The following is an 18,203-nucleotide window of genomic DNA, read 5'->3' as shown; positions in this document are numbered from 1 at the left end:
ATGGGAAGGAACAATGACAGCTACCCACAGGCCTTCATCCTGGTGGGCTTTTCCGATCGGCCTAGACTGGAGATGATTCTCTTCGCTTTTGTCTTAGTCTTTTATGTCTTCACGCTGATGGGCAACAGTGCGATCATCCTCTTGTCAGTCATAGACCCCAGGCTCCACACGCCCATGTATTTCTTTCTCGGGAAGCTGTCTTTCCTGGATCTTTGCTTTACCACAAGCATCGTCCCCCAGCTACTGTGGAACCTCTGGGGGCCGGACAAGAGCATCACCTACCATGGCTGCGTAGCTCAGCTCTACATCTATATGGTGCTGGGCTCCACCGAGTGTGTCCTCTTGGCCGTCATGTCCTATGACCGCTATGTGGCTGTCTGCCGGCCCCTGCACTACACAGTAGTCATGCACCCACGCCTCTGCCTGCGGCTGGTGAGTGCCGCCTGGTGCTGCGGCTTCCTGAACTCCTTTGTCATGTGTCCTCAGACGATGCAGCTCTCCCGGTGTGGGCATCGGAGGGTGGACCACTTTCTCTGTGAGATGCCTGCCCTGATTGCCATGTCCTGTGAAGACGCCACGCTCGTGGAGGCTTGTGCCTTTGTCCTGGGGGTGGTCCTCCTCCTGGTGCCCCTCTCCCTCATCCTTCTCTCTTACGGCATGATTGCTGCCACTGTGCTGAGGATAAAATCAAGAGCAGGGCGCAGGAAGGCCTTCAACACCTGCTCTTCGCACCTGATCGTGGTCTCCCTCTTCTACGGGACCATTATCTACATGTACTTGCAGCCGGCCAACAGCTACTCCCAAGATCAGGGCAAATTTCTCACTCTGTTCTACACCATCGTCACACCCAGTGTCAACCCCCTCATCTATACTCTGAGGAACAAGGATGTGAAGGGGGCGGCGAGGAAACTGCTGGGGTGGGAGAAAAATTCTGGAGAATCTTAAGTGAGAGGAACACTTGGCTAACACAAGGTGTGCATAGCAGCCTTGTCCAAAGTCCTTGAGACTAAAACTGCCTTGGATTTCATTTTTATAATGAGCTTGCACATATGTGATGAAACAACTTGGAGAACTCCTAAGCTAAGATGAAGTTCATTAATACTTTATAAGTATCCTATATTTATAGTCCAAAGGCAATTTTACACAGTATTTTTTTGTGCACCTGCGCTTTGCCTATGGCCCATTTCATGAAGTCAGAGGTGTAATTTCCCACTCGTGGTGTCATGTTGGTGCTCAAAAAGCTTGGGACTTTAGATTTAGAATTTTCACGTTCAGGGAACCCAACCTGAATAGGTGATTTATGTTGAGCTGATATCTTAGGTGTATAATAACCATGTGGAGAACTTGTGATCAGAGGAGAGTTTGATGGGCTTTGAGTCTTTGAGCTTGAGACCGAGCCAATCCTGCATCTTCAGATGGGAAGTATCTTCCCCCTACATGTAGGTGGTGTTCTGGGCTGCCTTTACTCTGTGTTTTCCTTACCTTGATCAATCATCCACAACTTCAGGGCACCTACAGAACTATTTTAATCACACCAAGACACTAAACAGCCTGCGCATAATGTAGTGGACACCAAAATGGTAGCGACAACCAATATGGCCTTTTCTCAAAGCTGCCATATTTCTGACCAGTGTATTTTTCATATTGGAAGACATCAACATGAGTAAAATCACAGCACTTTGTGCTGGGGCTGTGTAGGCTCCCCCTGAGAGGGGCTTGCCCTTTACACTGTCATTTGAATAGGAAGAGCTGGTTCAGTCACCTGCACCTTCCCCCTTGATGTTTTCCATAGGAAAGTGCTTCCAAGGAGGCTGACTACAGTCAGGAAGCAAAGGACACATTGCTCAGCTGATATACATCTAGGTTGTTTCCAATTTCTGCCTCTTATGAATAGAGCAGCAACGGACAAGGATGAGTAAGTATCTCAGTAGAAGGATGATGAGTCCTTTGGGTCTATGCCTAAGACTGGTATAGCTGGATCCTGAGGTAGATCTCTTCCTAACCTCCCAAGGAACTGCCACACTGATTTCCATGGTGGCTGTACAATTTTGAGCTTCCACCAGCAACAAATAAATGCTACTCTTTCTCCATAACCCTTTCTTGTGTGTGCTGCCCTTTGTTTTATTGCTCTTGGCCATTCTGAGTGGCATAAGATGAAATCTCAAGGTAGTCTTCATTTGCATTTCCCTGATGATTAAGGCTGTTGTACACGTCTTTTAAGTGTTTAGGTGTTCAGCCATTTGTGTTTCATCTTTTGAGAACCCTCTGTTTAGTTTTGTACACCAGATTTTACTGTGGTATCTTGACGTTCAGTTGTTTGGGTTTTTTGTTTGTTTGTTTGTTTTTTTGTTTGTTTTTTTATTGCATTCAATTTTTTTTTATTTTTCATCAATTACACTTTTTCATTCTGCATCCCCCCATAAGCCCCTCCCTCCTCCCCTCCCGATCCCACCCTCCCTCCTCCCTGTTTTTTTTTAATGTAGTCTAGATACTAACCATCTATTATGTGTATAATTAGTAAAGATCTTTTCCCATTCTGTCAGCTGCTCTTTGCTGGAGTGATGGCGTCCTTTGTCATATAGAAACTTTTCAGCTCCCTGAGATCCTTCCTATTCTCAATTCAGCTCCTGCGTCTGTGGCCTGATCAATCAGTAATGGCTTGATTACAATAAATTTTTGTCATCTGCATTGACCTCGTGTTTAACTTGTGTTGGATCTAAGGGGACCCCACAACAGTACCAGCAGTTGTTTTAGACTATCTTGGTTTTTTTGTTTTTGTTTTTGTTTGTTTTGGTGTGTGTGTGTGTGTGTGTGTGTGTGTGTGGTGTTTATATATAGTTAGGGGTTTTTTTGTTTTGTTTTGTTTTTCGAGACAGGGTTTGTCTTTGTAGCCTTGGCTGTCCTGGATTCACTTTGTGGATCTGGCCGGCCTCAAGATCACAGAGATCTGCCTGCTTCTGCCTCCCTGAGTGCTGCGATTACAGGTGTGTGCCTCTGTGCCTGGCTCCCTGTGAACCCTATGAGCTATAATGTGTGCTGGTTTGACAAGGCATACCAATGGTGTAAAGTGGTAGGAATGTTACAGGGGAACCAATTGATTTGTTGCTGGATTTAAGGCTCGCTTCTCAGGAGGAAACACACGCCAGATACATAAATCTGGCCGAGAACCTATGTGGGGAGGCAAGTATGCTCAAGATCAAAGAAGATGACATTTTAGCATGGAGCAGGGAGGGACAGGAACCCCACCGCTACCCGAGGTGCATTGACAGCTGATGCCTGCTGGGGCGGGGGAGGCAGTTTTCTTTAAGGTCATGACCCTGGTAGGGAGAGCATGCTTCTGTGGATGGCTCCACAGAATGTTCATATGGGCAGCACTGACTCGATTCAGTGGTGGGAGAGATAGAAAAAGAGAAAGAGAAAGAGAGAAGACAATGTTAGGAAATGAAAGTGGATCTGAGAGGAGTTAGGAGAAAAGGTGAATCTGGTCAAAACGCATTACAAGTATGTGATTGCAGATGAAATTCTGAAGCAACTAAAAAATACTATATTAAAATTAGAAAAACAAGAATAGGAATTTTGATACATGTAAGTAATATCTCCATGAAGCAAGAATGTAAAAGCATCCAAGTAAAAGCCTTTACAGCTTCCCTGTCTAACAGGAATTAACTACACCCTGGAGTTCCACTTACTATTCTTTACTTCCTCATCTCTCTACTCAGAAGTCATTGTGAGAGAGGCTGTGTAGGGGTCAGGGCTTAGGGGCACCAATGTTAACGAACTGATTTGGAAAGAGACTTCAAAATGTATTTTTAAAATGTATTGACTTCCTTTTAAAGTCTTTTAATAAAGTTAACTTACAGTGTTGAGGTTTCATTATGGCGTTTGCTGGGCATCCACCAACCCGAAGACTCCAAATCCTTCCCCAGAGATTCTTATACATCCACACTATTGCTCACTGTTCACCAAAGCAAGGAAACAAAATCAGCTGAGATGTCCATCTGTGGATGAATGAACAACACGACACATGCAGACACCTGAATTTTATTCGGCCATAGAGAACACCAAAATTATGAAGTTTTAGGAACTTGGATATACATACATACATACATATATGCATGTTCTCTCTCATGTGCGTCTGAGCTTCCAATATTATATGTGTGCATTTATGTAGGAGTGAGTGTAGATTTAGGACATTAAAGCAAAAGAAGGGCCACGAGAGGTGATGTAGAAAGTGAAAAGAGTATTACTGAGGGCAGAAACAGTAAAGGGCTGGGGAGGGAAATGTGGGAAGCAGGGAGAAGGCACAACTAAAACAAACCAAGTGTGAATGTGTCCTAATGAAACCTGTCACTTTGTGTGATAATAGAGTCTCTTTTTGAAGGACAAAACATTGGTGAATCATTTAAAGTTTTTTGTCTTGTTAGGTGGAAATTGTCAGATCCAAAGGAAATTCCAATTCCCCAAACTCCAATAGATGGTGCATATGTCCAGAAATGACAGGTTTGGTTCAGCTCAAGCTGGGCTACAGAAGGGTTGCTAAGAGCCTGCAGCCAGCATTTCTCAGGATCCTGTGAAATGGCTTTCTGCCATCCAGAAAGGGCCGGTTCTCAAAGCCCTTGGGGCTCCCTCAGACTCCTTCAGGCCTTATTCACACTCTGTTGCAGATAGCCCTGGCCACGCCTAGTCTGCTTCTTTTTCTCTGTGCTTTGGACTCTTCCAGATGCTTCTGCCTCTCTCAAAAAACCTTCACTGTAATCATGGAGCAGCCATTTTGGTGACTTCATTCTTATGTCCTCGATCACACAAATTATTTTTGTTACAAAATGCCAAGTTTTAAATATTTTTAACTCTATCATTTGTACTAGAGTCATTATATTATTTTGATACCTCTTTAACTCTAGTTTTGTTTATTCATTTAAAAAAACTTCCTCTCACATCACTATTTTGCTCAAACTACGCACACATTTTCTTCATCATTTCAGCAATATTGACAAGTTTGCAAAATGTAATTTGTTTATTCTGTCAACCTTTTTTCTACCTGTTGCCAGTGTGTGAGTAATATAAGTAAGAATTAGCATAAGCATCTCTGCCCTGTGAGGTTTTTAAAACCTTAGTTTGAGGAAGATTGCATTGCAGTTAAAGTTCACTATGTAAAAGTCTGTAATTTGAAATGCAGATTTTTTTTAAGGACAGGAGAAACTAAATCCAATGACTTTGCAACTCCAAAAACAACAACAAAAAAGTGTTTAGCCAATTCATTACAGTCAAACAATTAATACTCTTAGGAGAAATTATTTCTTCTCTCATTTCTGATTTTGGTTCATTTTAAGAGATGTATCCTAATGAACTTACTGATGAGACTAATTGCCTTTCTCTATACCAACTACAAAAAGGAAAAATCTCCTGAGAGTCATTTCTCTGAGTTATTCCTTCTAACTCCTGGGAATAGAAGGAAGGGACCCAGGGAACTCAGTATTATAAATAACTTTTCATCTTATGAAGAACTCTGTAGGCGCTTCCTGATCTTCTAATGAGTCTCAGCCCTTTAAAAGCCTCTCCCATTCACTATGGGAAAAATGCACTAGGGTGGGGACAGGGAATCTGTGCCACACCCTTCCTGGGAAGTAAGTGGAGGTGATAGTTTCTGTAGTGGGGGAACATTGCTCATTGCAGTAAACATGGAGTGTTCACTGTGTCCTGAATAGTTGAACATTCACTTCCAGGTCATTCTTCAGAAAAAAATTCATGTTCCCCCCCCCCTCTCCTTCCCCTCCCTCCCTCCACATTTTTAAGTTTGGCAAATGAGAGCAACACCAAGACAAAGTCTGGCCATTCTTCCCTTTATTCCCTTGCTATTTGCTGTCTAACCAGGTTAAGGTTGCCAATCAACAGAGAATCATCTCTTTCTCTTCAGAAAGCCCTCTCTGATTGTCATCCACACAGCTACTGCTGTGGTTTGACTATGTTGCCCAAAGTTCACGTGTTGGACCCTGACTCCCCAGGGCAGCAGTGTTGAGTTGAAGTGGGTTCTGACAAAGGTGATTGGGTCCCAAGGCTCTTCCCAAAGCCCCAGATTAAGGCTGCTTTTATCATGGGCCTGGGTAAGTTATCATATAGGTGAGTTCTAAGTAAAATAATGACTCTGATCTCTCTTCTGTCCTTCTACTATGAGATGGTGTAGCAAAAAGGAACTAACCAAATGTGTCCTCATGATCTCGAGCTTGGAAAACTGGAAGGAATTGTAAACCAAATAAATTTGTCTGTTACAGATCATTCATTCTCAGGTATTTTGTTGCAGCACTATAGAATTGACCATAAAAAAGCTCCCACCTTTTCCTGAGCACTTATGCCTGCACACCTCTCAGCTATACCATAAGCAGTATCAGAAAATGTGGTTTTGCTACTGGCAATGAATTAAACCCATTCATTTATTTATATCACAAGTATTCCAAGAGTCTGCCTCAGACAACCAACAAATCGTGATGAAACCCTGTTACGATGACTTTGCAGTTGGGTTTTTTATCAGAGAGCCAGGGATCAAGGCATTTCTTTGGCCAAGAAACTGACCTTCAGTTAAAGAATGTGGCCAAATGAGCCTCCCCTCTGCCATTTTCTTTTTGTATCTTTGAACATGTGATACTTACAATTCTATCTCTTCTACTTTCCATTCATTATAATATTACTGAATTGCCTTTTCTAAAATTGAAACCCAAGTGTGCTTAGAGTATAAACATGAGACAGGCTGTTGGCTTGCAGAACGCTGGGATGTGTGGGAGGGCAGCTGCTAGCTTCTGTAGCCGAAGACCTCTTCTTAAGATAGAGGCCAAGCCCTGAGAACTATGGCTGGGAGTATTTCAGCCTTTGGCAATCGTTTTTTCTTGGGAAAACGCCCTGGCTTCTTCTTTCATTCCCTTTAACAAGAGATGACTCTGTTACCTCATCTGGTTGTAAAATCATGATCCCAGACTCAGTTTCTTCTGGCAGCTCTTAGAGATGCTGGTCCTTCTGAGGAGCCGGCATTGCTGCAGGGGTTGGGTGTTCCCAAGCACGCTGCTGGCAGGTGAATTCTTGCTCGCAGAACAGACGCTTAGAACTCTGGTGCTTCCGGAAGCTTGGAAATCCAACAAGTCTTGTATTTATGAGACATTTTGTTCTTCCCCCTACCCCTGCACGCCATGATTTTCATAAAAACTCTGCACAGGGAAAGCTGCTTTGGGTCTCTTAGGCAGTGTCACTTGAATCATGAGACCAAACCATTAATTTCTCAGAGGCCAGAACATTTAGGCCCATGGGCTCTCAATTTCCTGGGAGCATAGCTACTGTGAGTGACTTGTGCGGTCAGGTTGTGCCTCATTCCCTTCTAACCTGTAATTCGTGGCACAAGATTGTCGAACAATAGACTATTTTTTTTTTGCAGTTGATCTATGATCATTGAAACATGGACATGGGATGAGGAAATGGGAGCTCCAATCGAATTACTTGAAACAATGTCACAAAATGAAAAAGGTGATTGGATTTGTGGCCAACCTTCTCTACAAAGCAAGTCCAGGACAGTCACAGAAACACTGTGGAAATACCAGAGAGAGAGAGAGAGAGAGAGAGAGATCATATTAAGTTTTTGAAAAGCGCTGCAATGTCAGGAGACTCTGACAAAAGTGACTTTTTAAAAGGTTACTTTATTTCTGAAAATAACAATGAAAGCTTTTTTTTTCTCAAAATAAAAATTTTTGAACATTTATCTGGTTACCTTAACTGGCTAGGTTAGAGCGCTATTTAGGGAAAGCTTGAGCTTCCCTCCATGGCAGACAAATATCTTCTCCTAGTCCCTCACATGACAATTGAGCGTTAAGCAAGTCGCTATTGCTAAAATGTGGATGGTGTGGTGAAATGCATCCCTGCCGGGGACCTTTTGTGTCAGATCAACGTGGCTATTTTCTAATCCTCACATGCCATGCTTTCTAAACAGGTATGCGAGGGCCCGGCTGATGGAGAGGAACAATGAGAGCTCCGGGGACTTTATTCTCCTGGGCTTCTCTGACCGGCCCAGGCTGGAGATGGTCCTCTTTGCTGTCAATATGGTCCTTTACTTTCTGGCCATCACAGGCAACTCAACCATCATCTTTCTCGCCCTGGTGGACCCCCGGCTGCACACACCCATGTACTTCTTCCTCAGCAACCTGTCCCTTCTCGACCTCTGCTACACGACAAGCAGCATTCCCCAGCTGCAGGTTAACCTCTGGGGCCCGCGCAAGACCATAAGCTTCGCGGGGTGTGTCACTCAGCTCTTTGCCTTCCTGTCTGTGGGGGGCATCGAGTGCATTCTCCTCTCCGTGATGGCCTACGACCGCTTTGTAGCTGTCTGCAAGCCACTCCATTACCTGACTATCATGCACCCCCAGCTATGCCTGAGGCTGGCAGCCTTTGCCTGGCTCAGCGGTATTGCCAATTCTGTATTGATGTCCCCACTGACCATGTCTCTGGGGCGGTGTGGTCACCGCCGGATCAACCACTTTGTGTGTGAGATGCCGGCCATCATCCGCATCTCCTGTGTGGACACAAGCCGGGTAGAGGGCCTAGCTTTCTTCCTGGCCATCCCCATTGTCCTTGTGCCTCTCACCATGATCCTGGTCTCCTACGGCTACATAGCTGCCGCCGTCCTGAGGATCAGGTCTGCAGCCGGCCGGCGCAAGGCCTTCAACACCTGCTCTTCCCACATGGTGGTGGTGTCTCTCTTCTACAGCACCATCATCTACATGTACATGCAGCCTGGGAACGTGGCGAGCCAGGACCAGGGCAAGTTCCTCACCCTGTTCTACTGCCTGGTGACACCCACGCTGAACCCTTTCATCTACTCGCTGAGAAACAAAGACATGAAGGCAGCCATGTTGAAGGTTCTTGGGAAAGACAGGAGCTTGCTGGACTCTGGAGGGCACTGATGGGGCCTGGGGCTCGCCTCAGTTGTTCAGCTGTTTCAGAACCATCGTGAATCATAGTGGCAGCAAGCCGATGGTGGTGGAGATGTGGGGTGTTGCATCCCAGAGGTCCCAGGTCGGTGATGGGTATTACTTCCGGCAGGGAACAGAGCCTCGGTGCCATTCAGGGGGACAGGGCTGCTCACAAAAGACAGCAAACTGACAGAAGGAGGCACGCGGCTCCCTTTTTGCACAAAGTGGGGGTAATGACTTATTTTCAGCTGACTTGTGATGCTGTAATGCCAATATCTGCTCAGGCATAAGAGGAAGGAGACACCACGCAGCAGAACGTGTGTGCACGTCTGTTGGAGACGCTGCGCTGGTACATTTGCTCTTTTGTTCTCCGTTTTCCAGCTCTATTGCGCCACCCTGTGGAGGGGACTCGCTCTTCCCTAGGCTGTCTCCAGCGAGCCCTCCTCCCCGCCCTGCACACACAACTTCACTGCTTGGCCAGAGGCACCAATTTATTTTAAATTTTAGTCATGGGCGTGCAAAGGTCACAAAGTGAGTTGAGTGAACGCAGCAAGCATTTCAAAAGTAGCACAAGAGAGAACAGGCTGGTTCGTGGTAGGGTGAGTCCGCTGAGTGTTTTGATGTGACATATGTGTTGTTTGTTTTTTTTTTTTCTTCTCTTTTGTTGCTTTTGAGGCAGGATCTCACTATGTAGCCCAGTGCCCCACCCCGCCTTCATCTCCCAAGTGCTAGGATTGCAAATATTTGGATTACTATGTTTAGCTTTGTTTTTGTTGTTTTATTTTTTATTTTTATTTTGTTTTCCTTTTCTTTCTCTCTCTCTCTCTCTCTCTTTATATCTTTTGTGGTGCTAGCACGGAAGCCAGGGCCTTGCACACCCTAGGCAAGCACTTGACCCCTGCGCCCTCATCACTAATGCATTCCTAATGGTGGACACGAAAGCTTGAAGCCAGAGTTCTAGAGTCATGGCTGGCATGAGCTCCCGAGGAATCACTGCTGTTACATGAGGGAGAGAATCCGTGCTGAAACTCTAAGGACAGCAGGGATGTCGGGGCATGCAGGCTGGAAGTGCATGGGAGCAAGGTCATGCTCATACAGGAGGGCTAGCTAGGATGACCAAAGACAAGGGGGCCAAGGGCAGTGATGGCAGTGGCAGTGACGCTAACCATGAAGAAATGAAACGAGTTTCAACTCATCTTTCACCTCCTGACAATTATGAAGTCGGAATGTCTTAGGGTTGAATAAGTCACAGTTTACTTCACATTTGTCCTTACAATTTATAGTGAAAAGTAGAACGAGAACCTTTGATTTTGTTGTAAATGCAAATAAAATTTCTTTTATTCTTTTCTTTTTAACATCTTACATAAATCCATGGGTTGCTGCCATCAGCGGGGTTGGTTGTACTTTCCCCACACGTGAATACAGTGTCTATTGATCAGCTCCAGGCTGCCTTCTGGACTTCCCCTCCTCATGCCCTTAAACTGTAAAATAACTGAACATGTTAAGTATCCTAGCTTGTGGAAACTACGTCGTCTCTGAGATGGTTAATTTGTATGTCAGTTTGGTCATGACATACAGCGTAGATATTTGATCAAACATGCAGCTGCATATTGCTGTGAGGATGGCTTTCAGGTTACACTGGCACCTAACCCATCAGCCTTCAGGTAAAGCAAATTACTTTTACAGTTGTGGGTCTCTTCCAGTTGGCCGAAGCTGTAAGAGGAAGCACCCTGGAGAAAGAGGGGAATTTTGCGGTCTTCTCTTGGACTTCAGTGCAGAGTTATCTCATTATCTCTGTCCTGTCCCATAGATTTTTGATCTGAACCAGTTCTCAAGGTCTCTGCCTGCCTCCTGCCTCCTCTCTCCTTTTCTCAGTCCTATTTGGATAACCCTGACTAGTGGTCTTTAGTCTGCACTACTCACTTCCCAAAAGTTGTTGAGATTCACGTGTTTGAATAGCAGTGCATGTGTTTATTTGTAGTCTGGGAATATGACCCAGGGCGGGGCTTGTGCGTGCTAGTTAAGAGCTGGCTGTGCCACTGAGCTAGGCGCCAGCACTGTGCTGGTCCTTTTCAAAGCCCCTAAACTCCTTAAGGTCTACACTTTTCATACCTCTTCCTCGTGTTCAAACGATGTCTTCTTCAAACAATATGGCCTTTGCTGCTTGTCCAGTTAAGATCTTGCCACTAGGCTATTACAGGCTGAAACTTGGGGGCAGTGTAGGGGGAGGGATCGGGTTGTCCTGCTGTTCTGGTCTCTAGAAGACAAGGCAAGCTGACGGAGTCCTTTTTCCTTGTGTCCTTTTGCTCTTCTTTCCATTTATGGTTTTGCTGTCTTTGTTCTGTATCTACGGGTTATCACAACCGCTGTGATAACACAACCAGCACCTGCACACTATCCAAGTGGCCTTTCCCTTAGCCCCACCTGTCTCTGAAAATTGGGTCAGACAGCTGTGTTAGAACAAAATCGTCTGTTATGTTGAAATAAATCCTTTAGAGATTAAATTTTTTCTTTCAGTTTTTTTTTCCCAAAGGAAAAAAAATACAATTAGCAACTTTCTAACTCATGGAATTCTTCTGTTTCTATATGCCTGCAGTATTAATTATAACAATATTGATAAGATTAATTATCACCAAATTGCAAGCAGTTTTCACTGTGTAAAATTTAATTTACAACTTTGGGGGATTCAAAACAGGGTTTCTCTGTATAGCCATAGGTGTCCTGGAACTTGCTCTATAGTCCAGGCTGGCCTTGAACTCAGAGAGCCACCTGTCTCTGCCTCCCTAGTACTGGGATTAAAGGCATACACCACTGTGTCCAGCTCTAATTTACAACCTTTAATGCATACACTTAATTCTTCATAATAAAATTTCTAAAACTATAGCTTTCATAGCTGACACACAAAGCCTAACCTTGAAGATGTATATTAAACCTATTGTTTTTTTTTTTAAAGGAAGTGCTTATTTTTCAGTGGTTAAATGTAAATGTTACAATAACATAGAGAATAAGAACAGGGGAATGGTTTAATGGCCCTACTTTAAGATTTTCTGTAACCCTGTGCTTTCTGAACAAAGGGAACTATTAATTCCATTCTTTTCCATCATAAAGGCTTTATGCTTAATAGTTTTATTAGGATTCACCGTTACGTATGATTGAAGTTTCTGGATGTGTTCCAAATGGACTTTTAACTGAAGCTGTATCCTGATTTTACCCTACATCAGTTCATCATCTTTTGTTTTATTTTTAAAAATATTTTGTTTTCCGTATACAAGTGTTTGGTTTGCATGGTTGGATGTGCATATGCCTGTTGCCTGGAGAGGCCAGAAGAGGGCATTAGATCCCCTGAAACCGGAGTGACATGTGCTTTTGAGCCACTGTATGAGCTCTGGAGACTGAACCAGGCTTGTCTGCAAGAGCAGCTATGGTATTTTGGGACTCCAGAATTTTTTTTTTTTTTTTGTCACAATAATTGAAGTTTCTTTATGTATTCCATACAGAACTAAAGATGTATCCTGATTTTACTCTACATAAGTTTTCTCTACAAAGCATGTTACTATTAGTAAATATTATTTTTTTTAATTTTAATTAGTCATTAAAATATAATGCCATCATTTCCTGCTCACTCTCCTCTTCTCCTTCCAGTCCCTCCCCTGCTCCCTGTTGTTTGTCTGAGAGGACTAGGCCCTGGTGAAAAAAAGAAAGTCAACTTCACAGAGAAAAAGTATAAGTATCTGTTAGTGTTTGTGGATACCTGGTAGGATGGGTAAAAGCCTTTGGCACACGGAGAGAGACGGCTCTGACAGTGATCAAGACACCTTTACATCATATTATTCCTAGGCTGAGGCTGCCCCTGTGGATTGGCTCCGATAATGGACCTGACTTCACCTCACCTACCATTCAAAGGGCCAGTAAGGCCTTAAATATAGCCTGAGAGCTGTCCTGCATGTACTGACCTCCGAGCTCTGGACAGACCAGAGGCATAAACCAGACTATTAAGCCCGCCCTCACTAAATTAATTTTAAAAACTGGTGACAATTGGCCCAACCTCTTACCCCTGGCCCTTCCTAGGGCAAGATGTGACCCCTTAGAAGACAGGATTCTTCCTCCATGAGACTGTGTTTACAAGCCTCCACACACACACCCCTTTTGCCCCGTTTAAGAGACTGTCACTGAGGGGCATTGCTAAGCAGTCTCCATTGACTCCCTAGTCTCCTCAAAAGGTACATCTGCAGCTCATCCAGTTACAGATGCCCATGTCGTTCATCCTGATATGGGCACCAAGGATACATCAAAAAGTTTCACATGGCTCAGAGGTTAAGAGCACTGGCTGCTCTTCCAAATTTCCTGAGTTCAAGTCCCAGCAACCACATGGTGGCTCAAAACCAGCTATAGTGAGATTTAGTGCCCTCTTCTGGCATGCAGGCACACATGCAGGCAGAGTATAAATAATAAATAAAATAATTTTTAAAAAAGGTTCAGAAATTAGGACTGACACCCGCCTGGAAAGGACCTCATTGTACGCCACCACCACCCGGCATAAAACTCTTAAACCTTCCCACAATCGAGGCTAAAAGTTACCTTCTGACAGGCCTGAGGAGAATGCCTTCTAAAATCCCACACGAATATAAGAACATTAAAAAGACACTTTACAAAACATTAAAGATAATTTAGGTAAGAGACAATAGCCAGGTGGTGGTGGTGGTGCACACCTTTTATCCCAGCACTCAGGAGGCAGAGGCAGGTGGATCTCCTTGAGTTCAAGGCCAGCCTGGTCTACAGAGCTAGTTCCAGGACAGCCAGAGCTAAGTGAGACCCTGTCTCAGAAAAACAAAACAAGACAACAATAATTCCTGGTATGATAAAATGTTGACTCAAACCCATGGCTTACAGCCCTCCTCACTGGCCTGAAGGACCCCTTACTCTTCCTTTTTATAGGACTTGCTATGAGGCCTTGTGTAGTAGTAAACAGCCTTTTAAAGTTCATCAGACAAAGAACTGCCCCGGTGAAGCTAATGATCCTCAGGACCCAGTATTTATGCCTTAGCCAAGATCAGAGGTTTGGAAGTATCAACAACAACAGAAAAAGTGGGGGGTGGGGCTCAAATGACTAAGGAAATGCCATCCTGTGCCAACTTTATTTTGTGTCTGCCTAGACATTTCTCAGCCTTCCATCCCCCAACAGCCTTGGCAACAGTTTTTGGGACAGTCTGTGAACTTGACCATGGTCCAAACGTATTATGTAGTGTCTGGAATATATGGCTGAGCATTGTAAAGAAAGGAGAGGTTTCTAGGCTCCTCCAAATCCCTCACTAATGTAACCCTCATTTCAAGCCCTGATATAGTTGTGGTTTGTCTTTTAAAACGCCGGACCTTGGGCACCAGGAGACTTTGCCTGCCGTAGCACAGGCCACTCTTGGTCTGGCCAGTAATAGAAAGGGCTCCAAACTTTTAGTACCTTAATCAGCGTAGTTGTCAATAATTATCTCACCGGGATGATTTCACTGTAACAGTACAGCGGTGTATGGCTGTTCTTGTACAGTGTGTTCAAATATGGTTGTAAATACTTGGTCTCACAGATCATAGGCAGGCTAACAGTTGAATTGCTTTGCATCCGACCTGGTTATTCAACATGGAGGTGCACTGCCATGAAAATATCCTCATGTGTACCACTTTCTAATAAGACCTTTATGGTTTTTGTTGCAGTATGTCGTTGTGCAGTGTGACTAGTGCAGCCATTCTTGCTGTAGCTTTACTTCCCCCACCCCCCGTACAGGTCTGTCTCAATGCTCTGCTGTAGTCCTAATAAGTATGTCCTGCTGTTCTAGTCCAGGCATGTTCAGGGCTGTACAAAACAAAACAAAACAAAACAAAACAACCCTCCATCTGCCTTGCTGTAAACACACATCTGTCTATGCTGCAGCAGTAGGACACTGGCTTTTGCAAACAGGCGAATGTGTAATTTTTTTATGTACAAAGGGTCTGAGCTGCCTGCTAGCACATTCATGTGCAATGATGGGGTAGTGCAGCCTTGTGTCTCCTGTATAGTGTCTGTGAGTGCAGGCGTCTGGCATCCCTGGGTCCTGCTTTACCCTTACATTTGTGTGAGTGTTTCTATAATGGCATATTTGTTTACAGCAGTCCCCCAACAGCATGTTTGAATGAGTGTGTGAACACTTGGTCCCACGGATACTAGCACATCAGTCAGAATTGCTCCACCTGTGAGCTAATGCTCCAGTGTCCAAGTGCACTGTAGTAACAATAACCTCACATTCCCTGATCGCTAGTATTTTTTTTTTTATCATTTCTGTTACATCCATCTGTGTTTGGTGCATGACTGCTACAACCGTTCTTGGTGCCATAGGTTTACTTCTTTTCCTGGGTGTGTGTCCATCTCAGGACACTGCTGTGCTCCTGGAAACATTTCTAACTAGGGCATCTCTAGAGCTGTACACAAGCTTCCATCTGCTTTGTTGTAAATGCAGATCTGTTCACGACCCATAGTAGGGCATCAGTTTTGGCAAACGTGCGACTATGTGTGCCTTCATGCAATGAGGGCACAGCTGCTCTGCTAGTACATCCATGTGCACCGACGTGGCAGTGGACCTTTTATACTTTGTGTGGTATCTTCTTGAGTGCAGATGTCATACACTCATGAGCCCTGCTTTAACGTTACATTTACATCTGGTTCTGTAACAGGCCGTGCGGAGATAGCTGTTCTCATCCAGTGCGTTTGGGGTAAATAATGAGTCTCACAGTTGCGGGGACATCAGTTTGAATTAGGCTACCTCTGAAATAGTTCTTCAGTGTCCAGTGCAGCTCAGTGCCAGCTCAGTGCCCCGCTCTACTGTCACTATGATTGCAAAAAACATGCAACTTTTATGGTTTAAATTAAAACCTTATTTTAGGTTGGAGTGATTTTTTTTTCAATCAGGAAAAAGAAAAGTGATGAGGTATAAGAAGCAAGACTGGGGAACCTTGGCCATCCTGAAAACGGCAGCCCAGAAAATGGGTGCTGCATAAGTCTTCATTGTCCCAGTTTCCTCAGTTTGCGCAGCTGAGCTCCTCCGTCAATTGAGCATGTCATTTCCCTCTAATTAATAACATTCATGCTGAAGTCCTTGGAGAAATACATGTCAATGGTCTTAACCTACTTTGAAATTTATCAGAATGATAAGATGGAGGGTAGAGAGGGATAAGGGCTGGGTAGCAGTCGACCAGGTAGAGAGGGAAAGGGGCCAAGACACAGCTGTTCAGGAGGGGTGAGTCCCAGTACCCACCCAGCGCAGTAAGATGATTGCATCTCCCCATTTATTATGCTTTCACTTTTTTATTTAAAAACAAGTTACACGAAATACATTTTGATTGTATTCTCCCCCCACAGCTTCTTTCAGACCCTGCCCACTTCCCTACCCATACAACTTCATGTTCTTTTTCTTCCTCAAAACAAAAACAAAAACACCCTCCCTAAAGTCAAAGCAAGACAAACAACAATCAAAAGAAAAAAAAAAGGACAAAAGACAAAACAAAAAGCAAGCAAGCAAAGACACAGGGTCTTCTTAGTATTAGCAAACTACTGCCAGACCTGGGGCCTGTCCCAGAATACGCTTGATGTACCTAGTGACACCACTTTGAAGAAGACCGATTTTTCCCTTTAAACCCCTCCATGCAAGGCTTACAGATCAATGTGGAACAGGAGGCAGAGAGAGGGTAAGAGCCAGAGGTGATGGATGAGTCCAAGGAAACAGCATTATCCATACACAACAGGACTGACACACAAACTTTTGTATACTAAGGCGGCATGCACAAATCCTGGACAGGTTCAAAACCCCAGCATGGAGAAGAGGAGGTAGACACAAAGTCCCATCCTTAACTAAGAAATTATTCACAATTTATTATGTACTTTTAAAGAGTGGGAAAGAATAGGGCTGGAGAGGAGGCTCAGTGGTTAAGAGCACTTGCTCTTGCAGAGGACCTGGGTTCAGTTCCCAGCACCTACATTGGGCAGCTCATAACTATACTTCCCGTAACTCCAGAAAAGCCAATTCCCTCTGTCTTCCAAATGTATCTGCATGCATATATACTCAGGCACATACACATAAAGTAAGGTATGAGATAAGTGAAAATGCATAATTTTTGATTGGAGAGTTCATGGTCCCTCAACACAAGGAAGTGGTATATGTCCAAGGAGGCGGAATGCCACGTGCTCTTTGATCACTGTGCATTGTGTGCCATCAAATCATTGCAATTCACTTTGTGTTGAAGGAAGAAAACAAGCCAACAGTGAGCAGAGTCCAGCACAGAGGAGCAGAGCTGTGAGCCACAAAGGGAAATGAGGGTTTTGCAAGATCTAGACGATGTAATAGAATTTGTACAATTCTTTCAACTATTTTTTTTTATGTTTGAAATTTGTTATAAACTGTTGGGGAGAGGATGGTTATTTCTAAATGGTAGAGAATCTTACTGTGTATTTTTCTGTGCTTCTAAAACCTCTATGAGGAACATAAATGACTTTGTTGTTGTTGTTTTCTATTTGTTTCTTGTTTGTTTGTTTGTTTGTTTGTAGACAGGGTTTTTCTGTATAGCTCTGGATGTCCTGGAACTCACTCCATAGACCAGGCTGGCCTCAAACTCATAGAGATCCACCTGCCTTTGCCTCCCAAGTGCTGGGATTAAAGGTGTGTGCCACTACTGCCCAGCTGTTACTTGGTTTTCTATTTCAGTCGTATGTTGAGGAATTCAGGGGTTGTATGGCTGCCTAGGTGACCTGTCCTGTGGAGATAGGCAGAGATCCTCTTGGTGGCTGTTTGGGTGGCCCTGGACCTGGGGGAAAGCATCACAGCCTAGAGTGTTGAAAACTAGTTTCCACAGACATGATCAAAGAAGATTCCACAGGAGCTGAGGACAGACACACCTTTGACGAGGACTGACCCCTTTCTTCCTTCATTTGTCCAACCACAGTGGCTTATAGCACTTATTTGTAGAGACACACTCAACTTTATGGGGCCACATTTGGGGGTACTCTGTGCACTCATTACCCAGCCCGGTACACTGCCAGCCTGTGGTGATGTCAAAGGTCAATACTTTAAGAAGTAGGGCCTACAAAAGGACGTTAGGAGGTTGGGGTCCATCCTTGACAGATCTAAGAGCACCTCAGTCTATTGCTCTTCTCTCTCATAAGTTGAGTAGCTCTACCACACACGCCAACATAGAGTGCTGAAAGGTTCTGGCATGCTGGTCTCCTCCTAGAACAGTTGGACA

The 18,203-nt window shown here is 44.3% G+C and overlaps 1 protein-coding gene and 1 pseudogene across 1 annotated transcript; both read left to right on the top strand.

The window, feature by feature from the left end:
• Positions 1-945, top strand: LOC110549999 (putative olfactory receptor 2W6). The gene has a single exon (XM_021639542.1). It carries the CDS (start codon positions 1-3, stop codon positions 943-945), a length of 945 nt encoding a protein of 314 aa, XP_021495217.1.
• A 7,040-nt stretch (positions 946-7,985) lies between these two features.
• On the top strand, positions 7,986-9,235 carry LOC110549984 (putative olfactory receptor 2W6; annotated as a pseudogene).
• The last annotated feature ends 8,968 nt before the right edge of the window (positions 9,236-18,203 follow it).

This window comes from Meriones unguiculatus, chromosome 11, assembly GCF_030254825.1.
Source record: "Meriones unguiculatus strain TT.TT164.6M chromosome 11, Bangor_MerUng_6.1, whole genome shotgun sequence".
NCBI lineage: Eukaryota > Metazoa > Chordata > Mammalia > Rodentia > Muridae > Meriones > Meriones unguiculatus.
This window is presented reverse-complemented; position numbering and strand designations above follow the sequence as displayed.

Excerpts from the sequence above, each read along its gene's own strand:
- LOC110549999 (XM_021639542.1), top strand. The coding sequence starts at position 1 with ATGGGAAGGAACAATGACAGCTACCCACAGGCCTTCATCCTGGTGGGC.